At 37.7% G+C, this 16,024-nt stretch overlaps 1 protein-coding gene across 1 annotated transcript in view; it reads left to right on the top strand.

Annotated features, from left to right (window-relative positions):
- Positions 1-16,024, top strand: part of LOC150080693 (glucose-6-phosphate 1-dehydrogenase-like) — a 165,509-nt gene that overhangs the window by 65,760 nt on the left and 83,725 nt on the right. Inside the window, exon 6 of the mRNA XM_090381511.1 lies at positions 5,604-5,729. Coding sequence (XP_090237637.1) covers positions 5,604-5,729 — 126 coding nt within the window. The remainder of the gene's footprint in view (positions 1-5,603; positions 5,730-16,024) is intronic.

Genomic DNA, 16,024 nt, shown 5'->3' on the forward strand with positions numbered 1-16,024 from the left:
ACGTGTTACCAGTATATTGGAAAGCAAATAAAAAGCTTGGGTAACTGCTGATTTATTTAAAAAACAGTCTCTAAATTTTTTTGTGCCAGCTGTGGAAAACTATTTAAAGCAGATACTAGATTTCAAAGTTTTATTACAATCAGATAACATGCCAGGCAATCCAAAAGATTTAAGTCATCCAAATGTTGAAGTAATGTTCCTACCACCTAATACAACTTCTTTAATCACATCAGAAAATTGTTACAGTGGATTTTGGAAAAAATTGATTCCAAATCTATCGAAGTGATGGAGGCATGGAAACATTTTTCAATTGTGGACCGTATTGGAATCATAGCTGTATCACTCAAAGAAGTAAAACCGTCAACATTAAATGCATGTTGGAAAAATGTATGGCCAGAGTCATTTCATTCAGGAAATATCATCTGCACCCAAAACCATGAATTTGCAAATTTAGCACTTTTTACCTAAATGCATTCTTGAGGTTTTGTGGTCAATTACACCCTACCAAAGACTTATGTGTATTTCAAGGCAAGTTGTTGAAAATGTTACATGCATTTTCACTTATCTGTGAAAAAAAACACTTCTCACCATGCAGATTCATGAATGTAGCAGTTTTGTTAAGTTTGGCATGGTAAATACTGACAGAGCAATTTGCGAAAGTACACCATTTGGGTTTTTGGCATGTACAGTAGGGTGGGGGAAGCCAGCTCATGCATGCTGTTACATGTATGGTTTTGTTTGTCTCAGTTTTCCAATCAGTATTACTGTTTAGTTGTCCTTTGTAACATCTCATTTTTGTGGTCAAAAGTAAAATTTGGAATAATGAGTACAAGAATGCAAAAAATTCTTGCACCGTGTTCCTCACTTCAAATGGAATCCGATTTGGAAGATGAAGATTGCAATCCCTTGAATGACTTTGAAGTTTCGTACGATGATAAAAATTATGTACCCTCTGATGACGATGGTGACTCATCGTTTATTGGTTCAATGTGCATGTACTTTTTAAAAATTATCCCCAGTTTAAATGCTGTTAAACACACATTTTTTTAAGCCAGGCCAATCAGAAATGGAGTGTAACTCAATGCACTCTAAAGTTGAGAGAAAAGCCAAGTATGTACCCGTGTATGTCCCTGAGGGATGGGCCCAAATAATTAGAGGTGTAAGATTAAAACCTACACCATTCTGTGAAAATATCATGCAATGTGAATGACTTTTCTCGCAAAACAACTTAAAGCCACTGTCCCTTGGAGAAAAGTCTGCTGCCTTGAATCCCAAAAAGGACAGGATGGGCATATCAGTGTTTTTACAAAACGAACTACAAAGATGAATTAGCATTAGTAGAGACATACAATGCAAAAAAGCAAGCTTATGCAGCATCAGCCAAAAAAACCCTCCCATTTCATCCCTCCATCTGTTCCAAATGCCTGTCCAGCTCAGCCTTAAATTTATTTAGACTATCAATTTCCACAACAAAAGATGGAAGTCTGTTCCACCAATCAACTAACTGCTGCCTAAAGACAAATTTCTGCACATCTATTCTACAACTGTCTTTCCTCAATTTGGATCTGTGCCCCCTCAGGTTCTTAATCTGAGCAAGAGGAAGAATCCCACCAGCATTCAGCTTGCTCAACCCATTCAAGGCCTTATGCACCTCAATCAGATCACCTTGCAGGTGCCTACTCTCTAGGTTCTGCAATTTGCCGAACTTAAAGCCTTTCTTTTTAAGAGCACCCATTTTTTCCCCTCACCAATCTTGTTGCCCTTCTTTGTATTCATTCTAGCAACTCTACATCCTTCCTAAAATGAGGCCTCCAGACCTGTACACAGTACCCAAGGTATGGCCTGACCATTGCCTTGTATAATGGGATAATCACATCCCTGTCCCTGCTAGCAAAATTCCTATATATCATTGACAAGGCTCCATGACCTGCCCTGGCAGCCCGTCTGCACTACTCAGCGGACTTCATATTTTTAACATTCCATATTTGTAAATTCGAATTTATAACAGTCAACCTAAAAAGACCTAAAGGAAGTTCCAATGAGCAACCTAACCTTCCCATAGTCTATAATGAGAAACTTTGTATATCTCAAGAAAAGCCTAATGATTTAATGAAAATGTGCCAAGATTTGACAATACTGAATGGTACCACAAATTCTATTTAAAATTAAAAGCACCAGTAGAAATAAGGGATATTACCAGCACCGGATTTAAGTGAAAAATCTGAATGTGAAGAAGATATTGAAAATTAATTTATACCAACTTGTAAACACATTTTATTAATATATTATATGCATATGTTGTTCTAACCTTATTTTATTAATAAATTATTCATTTCTGACCAACAGAAATGTATTCAAAATTTTTTTTCACATCTTTTTTAATCCTTTACGAATCTGAAAAACTTTGAAACTTCAACGCCAAAACCGCAAAAGTGCTTTTTAAGCCCTTACATCAGCGTTTCTCAAACTGTGTTCCATGAGATGTGAACAAGCGTTCCGCAAAAAATGGTAATTAATAATTAAAAAATAAAATAAATAAATTTTGCATATTTGTAGCGTACACCACTTTTGCATCATTATAATATTTAACAATTTTTTTTCGGTTATTAATATACTTAGCATAGACTAATAATCAAGTAGACTGCTGAACACTTTATTCTGGGTGTCGCAAAGAGAAGTATGTGTAGAGGTAGTGACACCTACGAAAAAGTAGCAATGTGGTGATCTAGTATGCCATTCATATGCAATTTTGCCTGGCGTACAAGGGTTGAAGGAGAGGTGGAAGCGAGCAAATTTCAAACTAAACTCACTTCATTGTACAAATTTTTTGATAATTATTAGTATTTTGAAATATTCCTTTTTTCAACCATATGATTTGTGGTTGAAAAAAGGAACTTTAAAACAAGAAGCAAAGTACTTCTAGTAGTTCAACTGTGGTCGACGAAAATGAATACAATATTGTCACACTTTAAAGTGAGGATGCGGAGATGGGAGAAATCCCAGGTGCCATCTGAGATGAACATGCCTTCAAAGTGAGGATGAACAATTGCAGCCTTTTGTTCCCCAAAAATCTGAAGTGAAAAAACAGGAACCAACTAATAAAAGACCAAAATGAAAGTATGATGACAGTTATTTGAATTTCGGCTTTACCTGTGTTGGAAATAAGGATGCTCCTAATGCACAGTGCATCATATGTAATAAAATATTAGCAACAGTTCTTTGGCTCCTGCTAAACTTGTGTTTCGTAAGTGTTCCATGAATACTTTGTGAGATGAAAAGTGTTCTGTGACTAAAAAAGTTTGGGAAACACTGCCCTACATAATGACAATCTTAAATTACCAAAATGGATTAAAAACAGCATCTTTGGAAGGTACTTATAAAACAAAATTTATTTAAATAACTTAAAAACTTGATTTTTCTAAAGTCAAAGAATTTTTTCTCAAAACTATCTTTTTTGCAGATTTGTGGTTGCCATGGGATTGATGATATGGTTGAACCAGCAGAAAACAGAATTTGTGTGCAATAGTGGAACTTGCTAAGTCGGTAGGAGGGGAAGGTTTTCATGATATGACTACTGAAGATATTCAAGAATTACTGGTAGAAAAAGAGGCTGGCGATGTGGATTTGGTGGAAATGGCATCAGAGGTAAACCAAATCAATTCAGAGGTTGATGGCACAGATAAAAATTCTGGTTCCAAATTTTACACTAAAAAGTATACAGGAAAGCATAAACTTAGCCGAGCAATTAGAATTTTATTTTTTGAATGTAGATCCTTTGACTGAAAGGAGCACAAAGTTCAAAAGGGAGCTTCAAAAATGCTTAGCTCCATACCATGAAATTTACAAAGATCTATCAAGCAAAAACGAACAAACCCAGATTACTGATTTTTTTAAAGAGAGCAGAAGATACACAAAATCTAGATGCTGCAGAAGAAAGTTCAGGTGAAGGTATTTTGCAACAAAGAAAAAGTTCTCATTTGATTTTGCTTAGCAGCGATGAAGAAGAAGAAAATTAAATGAATGTGCATTATCTGACATATATTTATCACAGTTTGCAAGATGTTTGTTCAGTTATTATTATTTTTAATAAAAATTAAGTTTCTGATAGTTATAAAAAAATGATGTATTTTTGTTAGCTTTTGGAACTTGACACCCTTTTTGTACTGGTTCTTTGTCCTGTATAACATGGTTTTGCACTATACGAGATTTTATTGGAACCTAACTGCCATGTTATATGAGGATTACCTGTATATTTATACACAGTACCAGACCCTTTATCCTGAAAGCTTGGGACCAGAGGCTTTCTGGATTTTGGGTCTTTAGCAAACAAAATTATTATGCATATGAAATATATAATTAAAATCTTATATTAATATTTTACTTTATCTACAAAGTGTTAGTAAATACACATTTTGCTGACCGGGCTAGCCAGATGGGTCAAGTGCCTGCCTGTCAACCCAAAGGTCGTGGGTTCGAATCCTGCCTCGGGCTTGGATCAAAGTACTGCAAAAACCTTGGAAGGTGCATTATGGCCACAGAAGCCAATGCGCCAACAATTAACAAAAAAAAAAAAAAAAAAAATACACATTTTAATATTATTACAATCAGATTATGTCTCAGCCAACTAAACATCAGAATATTAAAATTGTTTATTTACAAAATAAACAGTACAAATAAAACCCTAAAAATTAAATACAGATAAGTGCGACACATTTTAGGGCAAAATGCCTCAAGTTGCATAGTGAGTTAACATGCTTACAAGTTAGTGCAGATGCATCAGATCTACTCACAGCTAACTACTAAATAGTTATAAGATTGTCATCATTATGTATATCTCATATTGTGAATACCTTCACAACGAGTTGCCATGATATGACGACTTAACGCAAATTACTACACACCATCAGGCATCTCTCATATTGTAGAATTATACTTCGCAACTGCCTTGCCATCATTGCAACACCAGAGTGCCTGCCCACCCACTGAAGAGGAGCCAGTGAGCTCCGAAATGGTGCCATCTGGGTGGTGGTATCTGCTGAGAATAAGTAACAATAGTCTTCTCCTATGGTGAAGAGTAACTTATTCGAGGTAGTGCAATAATAACTAGTATGTTATTTTTATTTCATCTCTACGCAGACTCCCAATTTTAACTTGCTGCTCTCTCTGCAGTTTGCACATGTAATTCTTATAACCAAAAATCTGATTCCATTAAGAAATGAAAATGTGGTGCATTTTGATGATTTAAATCCATTCTTTAAAATCCCAATCTATAATTTTTTTAAATCTAATAACCAACAATCACATTAAAATGACTCTTACTGTATTTAATATAGCCAAAGCAGTAATAGTAAATTAACTTAAATACAATAATATTAAGTATAAAGAGAATTAGTTTATTTGTTTTTTTGGGAAGCACTATCTTAGTGTTGCCTTACATTTGTGATTGATTTAGAATAGTCATGGTAGTTTCACTTTCTAATGATATTCTTATCAGATATAAATTAAAATATTATATGAATTTAGTTGTCATCATAATAGTGTCTTTTCTTTATCTATACTTAGTTTTTTTTATTATTAATCATTTAAGCATTTTTCACTTTCAGATTTGGAAATCAAATCTTTGCACCTATCTGGAATAGAGAAAACATAGATAGTATCATGGTATCATTTAAGGAACCATTTGGTACTCAAGGCAGAGGAGGTTATTTTGATAATTTTGGCATCATAAGGTTAGTATTCACAAAGAAAATTTATTCGTTTATTTTGTATTTCTTTGAATTTAAAATTGCAATATTTGATAAGTAGAAGCATTCTATTGTTTTATCTATAAAAAAAATGTTCTGATGATTGTGTATTACATCTGCTGAAAATCACCATACTGAATTTATGCATCATAAATTCATTTACTTGCAACAGTGACAGTAATGGTTTGTCTGCAACGTTCTGAATTCACTTCACAGAACACAAATTTTGAATTAATTTGAATACCTGATAATAGGTTATTCAAATGAATAAAAACAGATTTTGATGGTGAGGAATCACTTCTCTATCTTTATTATTAATTGCATTATGGCATTTCAAGGATTTTATTCTAAATTACCCCAGGGGCTCACATCTGGTGAGTATGGGCCTACACGCCCAGGATCCTGAGCTGGATATCATCACTCTTCTCTTTCTTGGTAATTCAGAAAGAGATTCTTGCACTGCTTCTATTAGAATGAGCAGAAGCCTGAAAAACAAGATGCATGGTATTTCAGAGACTGCTGGGAGCCATTGCGGTACAAGTAAACACATGGGTTGTGTTAGGGTAGCTAAGAATAGAAACAGGTGCAGGTATACTTGCGTGTACACCAATGCTAGGAGTTTAGTAAATAAATTTGATGAATTTGAGGTATTGCTCAAAACATCGAAGGCAGATATTGTTGGGATATCAGAGACGTGGTGTCACACAGATATAAGGGATGCAGAACTGCAATTTGGGGAGTACAACGTCTACAGAAAGGATAGACAGGATAGGAAGGGAGGAGGGGTTATGCTATTAGTTAAGAAACACATAAAAACCAAGGAAGTGAAGCCAGTCGACATCGCTGGGCAGTGCAGTGTGGAGTCAGTTTGGTGTGACATAAACATTGGGAGATCAAAATTGAGAGTAGGAGTGTGCTACAGGCCTAATGACTCTGATGAGTATAATAAGGAACTATACAGGGAAATAGAGTGGGCCAGTAAATCAGAGTGTCTTATAATGGGAGATTTTAATTTCCCAGATATTGACTGGAATTTGGGGGCTGGTTACTCACACACTAGCAGGACTTTTGTGGATTTATTGGATGATTGTTTTCTACATCAGCATGTTCGGGAGGCAACTAGAGGGAGTAATACTCTTGATTTGATTATCAGCAGTGATTCTTCATGCATTAAGAATCTGCAGATAAATGAACCACTAGGTGGCAGTGATCACAGTGTGCTGAAGTGGGATTTACTCAAAGAGGTAACTACCATTAGGGGTAAAGGGAAGGGTTATTGCTTCCGTAAAGGCGACTACGATGGACTGAGACAGTATTTAAATTCTATACAGTGGGACCAACTGATGATGTTACCAACAGCAAATTCAAAATGGGAAGCATTCAAAGAACTTATCTTGGAAGCTACTAGGCTTTACATACCAACTAAGAAATATTGTTCAAGGTTTAGGCCAAAATGGTTGTCAGATGAACTAATGAGGCATATGGCAGAGAAGAAAAATGCATGGGATACATACAAATTAACACATGACACAGAAGCCTATGATAGATACAAGTTGATATGCAACCAAGTTACAAAGGAGGTTAGGCAGGCGAAGGCAGATTACGAGAAATCCTTGGCAAGGGATGCAAAGAAAAACAGCAAAGAGTTCTTTCTTATGTAATCTCTAGAAGGAAGGGGATGAATCAGATTGGTCCACTTGATATTGATGGGTCAAGTGTTGATGATCCTGCTCAGGTAGCTAACAAACTAAATGAATATTTTGCATCGACATTCACACATGAGGAGTTATTCAGCGAGGGGAATGCCAGAGGTGTATTCAACTCTAGCAGTAAGCTACAGAATCTTGAAATAACTGGGAGTAAAGTGGAGGAGAAACTGTTGAAGATAAACACAAGAAAGGCACCCGGGGTGGATGGGATCTATCCAGTTATATTAAAGGAGGCAGCAAAGGAAGTAAGCAAACCCTTAGCCATAATTATGAGAGCTTCCTTGGACTCAGGGGAGGTACCCATAGACTGGAAATGTGCAAATGTGACCCCAATTCACAAAGGAGGATCAAAGGCTGACACAAGTAATTATAGACCTGTGAGCTTAACTTCTGTTCCAGGAAAATTAATGGAGGCACTGGTTAAAGAAGCACTGCAGGATCATTTAGACAAGACTTCAGTTATAGCTCAGACACAGCATGATTTTGTTAAGGGGAGGTCTTGCCTGACCAATTTGATTGGATACTATGATGCAGTCACAAAAGAACTGGATGCAGGGAATAACTTTGATATTATATACTTGGATCTTAGAAAGGCTTTTGATACTGTTGCACATGGAAGACTGCTACACAAATTGGAGCAGTGTGACATTGGAGGCAAATTGCTGCTATGGATAAAGGGGTGGTTGAGGGGGAGAAGACAGAGAGTGGTAATCAATGGACACTGCTCATCGTGGACTGATGTTATTAGTGGAGTCCCTCAGGGCTCAGTGTTGGGTCCATTATTGTTTTCTGTATTTATAAATGATATTGATGATGGTATATCGGGCTTAATGTCCAAGTTTGCAGACGATACAAAGGTTGGCAGGGTTGTCAAGGACACTACTGACACTATGCTGCTGCAACAGGATCTGGAAAGGTTGAGCAGATGGGCTGAGAGGTGGCAAATGAAGTTTAACATTGACAAATGTAAAGTACTACACATGGGAAACAGCAACCCCAGAGCAACGTATCAACTCTGTGGTACTACACTGACAGTGGTAGAGAATGAAAGGGACTTGGGGGTGGTTGTGCAGGCAGATATGAAGTTCTCTGAGCAGTGCAGACGGGCTGCAAGAGTAGCTCAAGGAGTATTGTCAGTGATATACAGGAATTTTTCCAGCAGGGATAAGGAGGTGATTATTCCATTGTATAAGGCGATGGTCAGGCCACACCTAGAGTACTGTATACAGGTCTGGAGGCCTCATTTCAAGAAGGATGTAGAGCTGCTGGAACGAGTACAGAGAAGGGCAACAAGATTAGTGAATGGAACAAAGGGGTGCTCTTACGAAGAAAGGCTTAAGTTTTGCAAATTACAGTGTCTGGGGACTAGGCACCAGCGAGGTGATCTGATAGAGGTGTATAAAGCCTTGAATGGTTTAAGCATGCTCAATGCTGATGGGATTCTTCCTCTAGCTCAGAAAAATAACCTGAGAGGGCATAAATTCAAATTGAGGAAAGACAGATGTAGGATAGACGTGCGGAAATTTGCCTTTAGCCAGCGGGTGGTTGGTTGGTGGAACAGACTTCCGTCCCTTGTGGTGGAGGTTGATAGCCTAAATAAGTTTAAGGCTCAGCTGGACAGGTATTTTGAACGAACAGAGGGGTGAAGTGGAAGTGGTTTTTTTTTTTTTTTTTTTTTTTGGCTGATGCTGCATAAGCTTGCTTTCTTGCATCAAATGCCTCTACTAATGCTAATGCTACTTCTCTCTCTCTTTCTCTCTCTCTCAGCTGGTGCAGCATAAGCCTCAGGCCTCCTTGCACTGTATAGCTAATAATAATAATATTCTTCTACATTATAATAAAATCCTTGCTTTAAATATTCTTAAATGCACACAATGTTTTGTGCCACTTCATCAGTATATGATGCATGGCACACGTCATGCATCAGAGTGAATTTCACTGTGTCCTTTAATAATCATACTAGTATAGTACAACTATATTATAGTCGTACTAGTATAGTGTACTATAATAACATTTTTTTCTCTTTTGAGGCAGCTAATGGTTTCTAAATTAACAAAAGATGAAAGTGAAGATAGTTTTAATGTACAGAAGGCTGGAGCATTATAGATCAATTAATTACTACTAATTTCATGGAAATTACCCAAGGAGTATCTAGTTGCAGGTAACTGTCACAAGAATAACTGTTGCTCTGGGGAGATTGTATTGGAGTATCAACTGAATTTTTTTTTTTTTTTTTTGTATCATGAATTAGTATTGACAAAATGATGCAAATAACCAATCTTTTTTTTTTTATATATTTTTTCTAATGAAAACCCCAAACACGAGAGGTATTATACCTATATTATTTAGTACTGTGCTTAGGTTGGAGGATGAAAAGACAAAAAGAAGATATTTGTTGACATTAGACTTGAACTTCTGTAGACTGTAATTTTCAGGAAATATGTATGAAGGAAGTTTGTTTCAGAAAACGGCAGCTAAATGAATAAACGAGGAAGATGAAAGGTTGGTTCTATAAGTTTGAAGTTGGACAGTAAATGGATGTTGGCTGGTAGTAGCATGTGTTTGGACCATTTTGAAAGAGAGAGCGGGAATTATAGAAGCCAATTCAGAAGAACAGTGCCCATGGAGGTATCTGTAGAAAAGGCATGCAGCAGAAACACTACATCTATGAGACAGTAAGTCGAGAGACTGTTAGAGATGGGTCATTAATTAACCTAACTGCCCTCTTCTGAATGGAATCTAGAATCCTGAGAGAGGTTTTGGGAGCACTGCCCCAGATGTGGGAACAACATTCCATGTTAGGGCAGATTTCTGATTTGTACAGAGTGAACTGCTGTTTGGAAGAAAAGTGATGCCGAGAGCAAAAGAGAAAACCAAGTTTTTTAGATGCAGAGGAAGCAATATTTGTAATGTGCTTGTGCCAAGAGAGATTAGAAGTCAGGGTAATCCCCAAAAGAGATATATCATCTTGCCTAGAAATTGGAGTGTCACTAAAGATAAGCATAGGAGCTGTTTGTTTAGGGATTTATTAGGCACATTGGCAACTATGACCATAGAGTGCCATAAGCATAGGAGCAGAGGAATCCTTTTTGCGAGATATAAAACAAGACTGAGTTTTAGAAGGATTGAAATCAACTAAGTTGTCTTTTCCCCACTGGAGAATTACTTGGAGATCGGCATTTAAGGAATTGGTAGTGGATATTCGAGAAGTTGAAGCTGATTGAGCAGGGCAAGGTTTCTCAAAATGGAAGTGGAATGCAATGTGCTATCATTAAGAAAACTATGGATAGGATTTCCAGTAAATGGAAGAAAATAATTAATATACAAGACGAAAAGAGTGGGGGAAATTACTGAACCTAGGGGGACACCAGCATTAGTGGAGACGTCAGAAGACAGAGAGCCAACTACCATCACCCTCAGTGAGCAATCAGAGAGAAAACTGGATAAGCCAATTATAAAAAACAGGTGGCAAACGATAAGATGGAAGCTTGTTTAGAAGACCTTTATGCGAAACACGGTCGAAAGCCTTTGAGAAGTCAAGAGCAACTGCTTGTGTTTCACCAAACTTTTCCATTGAATTTGTCCATAAATGGGTAACATAAGCCAGAATATCGCCAGTGGATCGACACTGACTGAATTCATTCTGGCGATCTACATTCTGGTGTTGGGAATGGTGGGAGGTGTTTTACCAAGATCATTGATACACGAGTTGGAAGAGAAATAGGATGCTAGCAGATCAGCTTTATCCTTGGCTGAAGTGACAACAGAACCATCTGGTTTTGACAGAGGTGGGGATAAAGATGGACAAAAGTGCAGGCAATAGCTGTGGCAAGAGACCAGAATGCTCAGCTACCAGTAGGGCAAGAAGCAAGTTTTCTACTCTTAGTCTGTTCAAAATCTAGTTTGGGCTGATTAATAACTGCTTTACAATTGTTGCGAGCTTTGGTGTAGGCAGAAAGTGAAAGTGAAGAATTGGAAACAGGTGAATTACGATATGCAGCATTCTTCTCTTGAACAGCCTTAGCACATTTATTGGAAAACCAAGGTTTAGCTAAAGTACGAGTGTAGAATAAAGGATCCATTCCTATAAGAATAATTTCACTGACTCGATCTGAGCAAACGTTTACATCAGAGGTTTTGAAACAGTAATCTGACCAAGAAAAATAAGAAAAGAAAACTTGCAGGTCATCCCATTTTGCATTCTTGTAATGCCAAACAACACGAGGCTGGGAATAGTCATGTGATAAAGGTTCCATTGGAGAAGAGACAATCACCAAGTTGTGATCTGAGGTGCCTAAAGGACCACTCACTTCAACAGTGTACTTAGAAGGGTTGTTTGTGAGAAAAAGATAAAACATGTTGGCTTCATGGTTAGGATTGTTTGGTATTCTGATAGGTAAACATTAAAATCACCAAGGAAAATGACCTCACTGTTAGGAAAGTTGGACTTGAGAAAGTCAGGTTTCAAAGAGAGGAAGTCAAAAAGTTCCAAGTGATTAGTGGAGTTGGGAGAACAATAGAGGCAACAGGTGAAGTTGACAAGAGTGTGGTAGAAAAAATTTAAGCCAGATAAGGTAGAAAAGAGGAGATTCCAATTTACTAAGTCTCTGACCGGGAATATCAGAGTAGACATATGCACGGGTACCACCTTTGAAGTGAAAGGAATTGTACAGCGAATAATTTGGACTACTGAGATGAGCAGTGGTTGAATCAATCGATAACTGGGATTCTCTCAGAAAAAGTACAGGGGTTTGGCAGACTAAGTGGAAATTGACTTCATTGAGATTAGAACTGAAACCACATATTTGTTGAATGAACAAGGAAGCGTTTGGGAGGTTTATATCTTTTTGCAGATAAGTTTGTTCTATTAGTTTTACAATTCATGATGTATTCAGTAGTAAGAAAGGTGGGGAGAACATGCTGTATGAAATATTGAAATTTTTGGATATGATGTACATATGGCAAGATATGTTTGTTTGTTATTTGGTTTTTAGGAGCATTAGCAACTAAGGCCATATTGCTCCGGGAATATTCAGTGATCATTCCCTGACCTTTCCGCATCCTCCGTATTTGGTGGTGACAGGCTCGAACCCTGGTCTAATCAAGAAGCGTGTACTACGCACTGCTGCTCCTTCCCACCTGGCTACGGAGGTGCCTATGGCAAGATATACCCAGTTGCTTGACATAATGTGGCCTCAACAATGACCCCCCCTCATCTGCATACACACTAATACACACTACTTGGACTCCCTCCAGTCACTATCTGGCAGAGTAGAGGCAGAAAGATGAAACACTAGCTGATCTGGAAGCCTCCTAGAGAGTTACCAATAGGTTCAGTCTTGTGGACTATCTAGCAGCCGGCCCGTGAGCACTATTTTAGAGCTGTACCCTTGAAATGTAAGGAAGATTGGATCTCACCATGATGCTCATCATAACTTCAAAAGACATCAGTCATACTGCATGGTGGAAGATGTGCGGGGGTGGGGAAGGCTAAACATGGGTTCCCCTGCTTCAAAACTCCAAATAAGCAGAGTGGTGATATTGCACCAGTTGATGAGTGTTGTCTACCATATAGTATTGCATGGTAACACAGAGCGGCAGCATTCTCCACGTTCTGTGCGTGCCACACCTCAATCCCCCCCCTACTTATGTTGATTCACATCTGGGTGGTCACTTCCAGTATACTAGGTGCTGTATTTTAAGACTTGCACATAGAGTTATACCTTGGATTACTAACAGTCCTACCATCATGAAGGTGCAAGCAGAGGATTTGACAGTAACAGACTAACTGCAAAACTTTGCCAAAGTTAGGTCCACTTGACTTGAGCATCACTCAAATATCAGTTCCATCAGCATTTTAGACTCCCGGTAGCAAGTCCAGCTTGGCATACCTGAGAGAATGTCTGTGACAGCCTCAAGGCCCCAAAGGTTCAATGAAAAGGCAATATTCTACCTCATTAGAAATGTTAATAAGCATAATCATTATTGGGATAAAAACATTCTCTACTGGATGGAGTCAACTCCTTTGGAAAATGATCAATGGTTGTGATGCAAAAGAATTTAGTAAAATATGGTTTTTTGGTGGTTTTGAAAGTGAACAGCAAACCTGTTCACTTTCAAAACCAGTCGCAACAAAACTTGAACCCAAGTGATTCAAGTTTTGTTGCGACTCTCAAAAAAAAAAAAAAAAAAAAAATGGAAGATTATTGCATTGCAGCCCGACTTTTTTTTCAGTGATAAAACTAATTTTCGTTTGAGTGGGAAGGTCAACCACAACAACATTTGGGTATAGCAGCATTTAAAATCCTAACTGAGAATAACTCAGTAATAAATAAACAGAAGTAAATAAACCCTATCTGTTTTTTTCATGGAGTTAGGCTTGTATATCAACTTCATGAAAATTATGCTTTCATCTTCTAGCAGGACAGAATCTCCTCACTTTCACGTACATGTGTAAACTATCTCAATAACATTTTAGCAATGGATAGGATGAATATACTAAAAAAGATAAAATGTGAGAACCCCCCCTCGTTTCAAGGTCTTCTCTAATATCACATTACTTCTTTCGTAGAACTGTGTAAAGAATATCTTGCTTATGCTACCATTGTCAACAGACACCTGAACTGAAGCACAAGATCAGTGGAGGTGATGATATCAATTACCTTACCAAAGAAATTTAGTCAGTGTGTCTTTGGTAATTGATGCCACCACATATCCATAAATACAGCAGACTCTCGATTAACCGGGACACTTCAAGACTCCAGATAAAAAATAAAAAATAAATCAACTAGAAATCAAAAATTCAAGTAATAACTGGAATAGGTATAAAGAAATATTTTGCAAGTCGTAAATAAGTGAAAAGTGGCATTATAAGTCGTCATTGGGAGATTAGTGTACCTATTATCTTGCAATCCCTCATGTCTTCACGCCCGCTGCTCAAAAAAAATAGGGGGGGGGGGAATAAACCAAATATTAAGTTTGTTTTAGTGCGTCGCATCGATTGTTGTATTCCGTTGCAGTGCAAAAGGACAAATTTTGTTTCGTTATTTATGTCAGGGGTGTAAATTTTTTTTATGGTAAATTTTTTTTTTTTAGAAATCGCGAAAATGTTTGGTAAACGCAAAAGAGTTGCATTTTCAGTTAAACGAAAACTTGAAATAATTCAAAAGTTTGAAAACAGTGCATCTGTTAAATCTCTAAGGAATCATTATAACGTAATGTTGGTGACCAAACTATACGTGACATTGCAAAAAATAAAGGGAAGCATAGTATTGGACACGCGAGTAATATGTGGTAAGTTTTTTATCTATCGCCATATTTTTTACGTAGGTTGCTGAACATTTTTCAATACAATAAGTCCTCGACTTGCGCAACTACGGATTTACATAAATTTTTTTTTTTTTTTTTTTTTTTTTGGGATTGTAAATTTAACACAAACAAAAATAATAAATAAATAAAATAAGCAATCAATAACGACAATCACGGCACGCACAAATTGCACAAGTAAGATACGGAGTAACAAGCAAAAAAATAGGAAAGAAGAGAAGATTCTTACAATTTATTTATGGTTTTTTCTTATACAGGGTGTCTCAAAAATATTGGTACAAACGTTTAGGAGAGGTAGGTAACATCTAAAGGAATGTGAATCACATAGGAACCCATAACCAGAAACGTCACCGTAAGTCAGTAGACGGCGCGGTAGTCGCCGCACGAAGAGCATGCATCAATATACGAACTATGAGGTGGCAGATATGAACTTAGAGTATGGATTAGCAGAGAGCATTGGATGAGCTGCTCAACAAATTTATGGAGAACGTTTCTCAGACAGACATGTACCGGACCACCATTTGTTTGCACACGCGCAAACAAATGGTGGTCCGGTACATGTGTTTGCGCGTGTGCATCAAAATTTGTGCGATTATGGGTCATTTAGAGGTAACAGAGGTAGTGCGGGCAGACCGTGTTTGACGTGAACTCCCGCCATGGAAGAAAGGGTGTTGAATGCCGTCCAGAATAATCCTACTACCAGCACACGTGCCGTTGCCTCTGCCTTAGGAGTGTCTCGTTGCAGTGTACAGTGTGTCTGGCATGATGATTCCTTACACCCCTTTCATCTCCAAAAGGGTTCAGTTACTGCTCCCCCTAGATCATCCTGCACGTGTGGCTTTTGCACAGTGGTTTCTCCAAGAAAGTGTTCAAGACTTGAATTTTTCAGCCTATGTTTTGTTCACAGATGAGGCTTATTTCACTCGGGAAGGCTTATTCAATCAGCACAATGCACATGTGTGGGCTTACGACAACCCACAAGGTGTGAACCCCCATGCGGCACAACATTGCTTTGCAATAAATGTGTGGGCAGGTATGGTCGGTGACTACTTAGTCGACCCATACCTGTTACCATCCTGCATGAACTCCGTTGAATATCGGATCTTTCTTGAACAAGTTCTACCAGGGTTAATTGACAATGTTTCAGCAAATGTGAGACGCAACATTTGGTTTCAACATGATGAGATGCGTGCCCATTATGGAAGGCGCGTTCGTGACCATTTGAACAGGCGTTTTGGGCATCGA

This window comes from Mastigoproctus giganteus, chromosome 9 (genome assembly GCF_048544385.1).
Source record: "Mastigoproctus giganteus isolate SK-2022 chromosome 9, ASM4854438v1, whole genome shotgun sequence".
In the NCBI taxonomy this organism is placed as follows: domain Eukaryota; kingdom Metazoa; phylum Arthropoda; class Arachnida; order Uropygi; family Thelyphonidae; genus Mastigoproctus; species Mastigoproctus giganteus.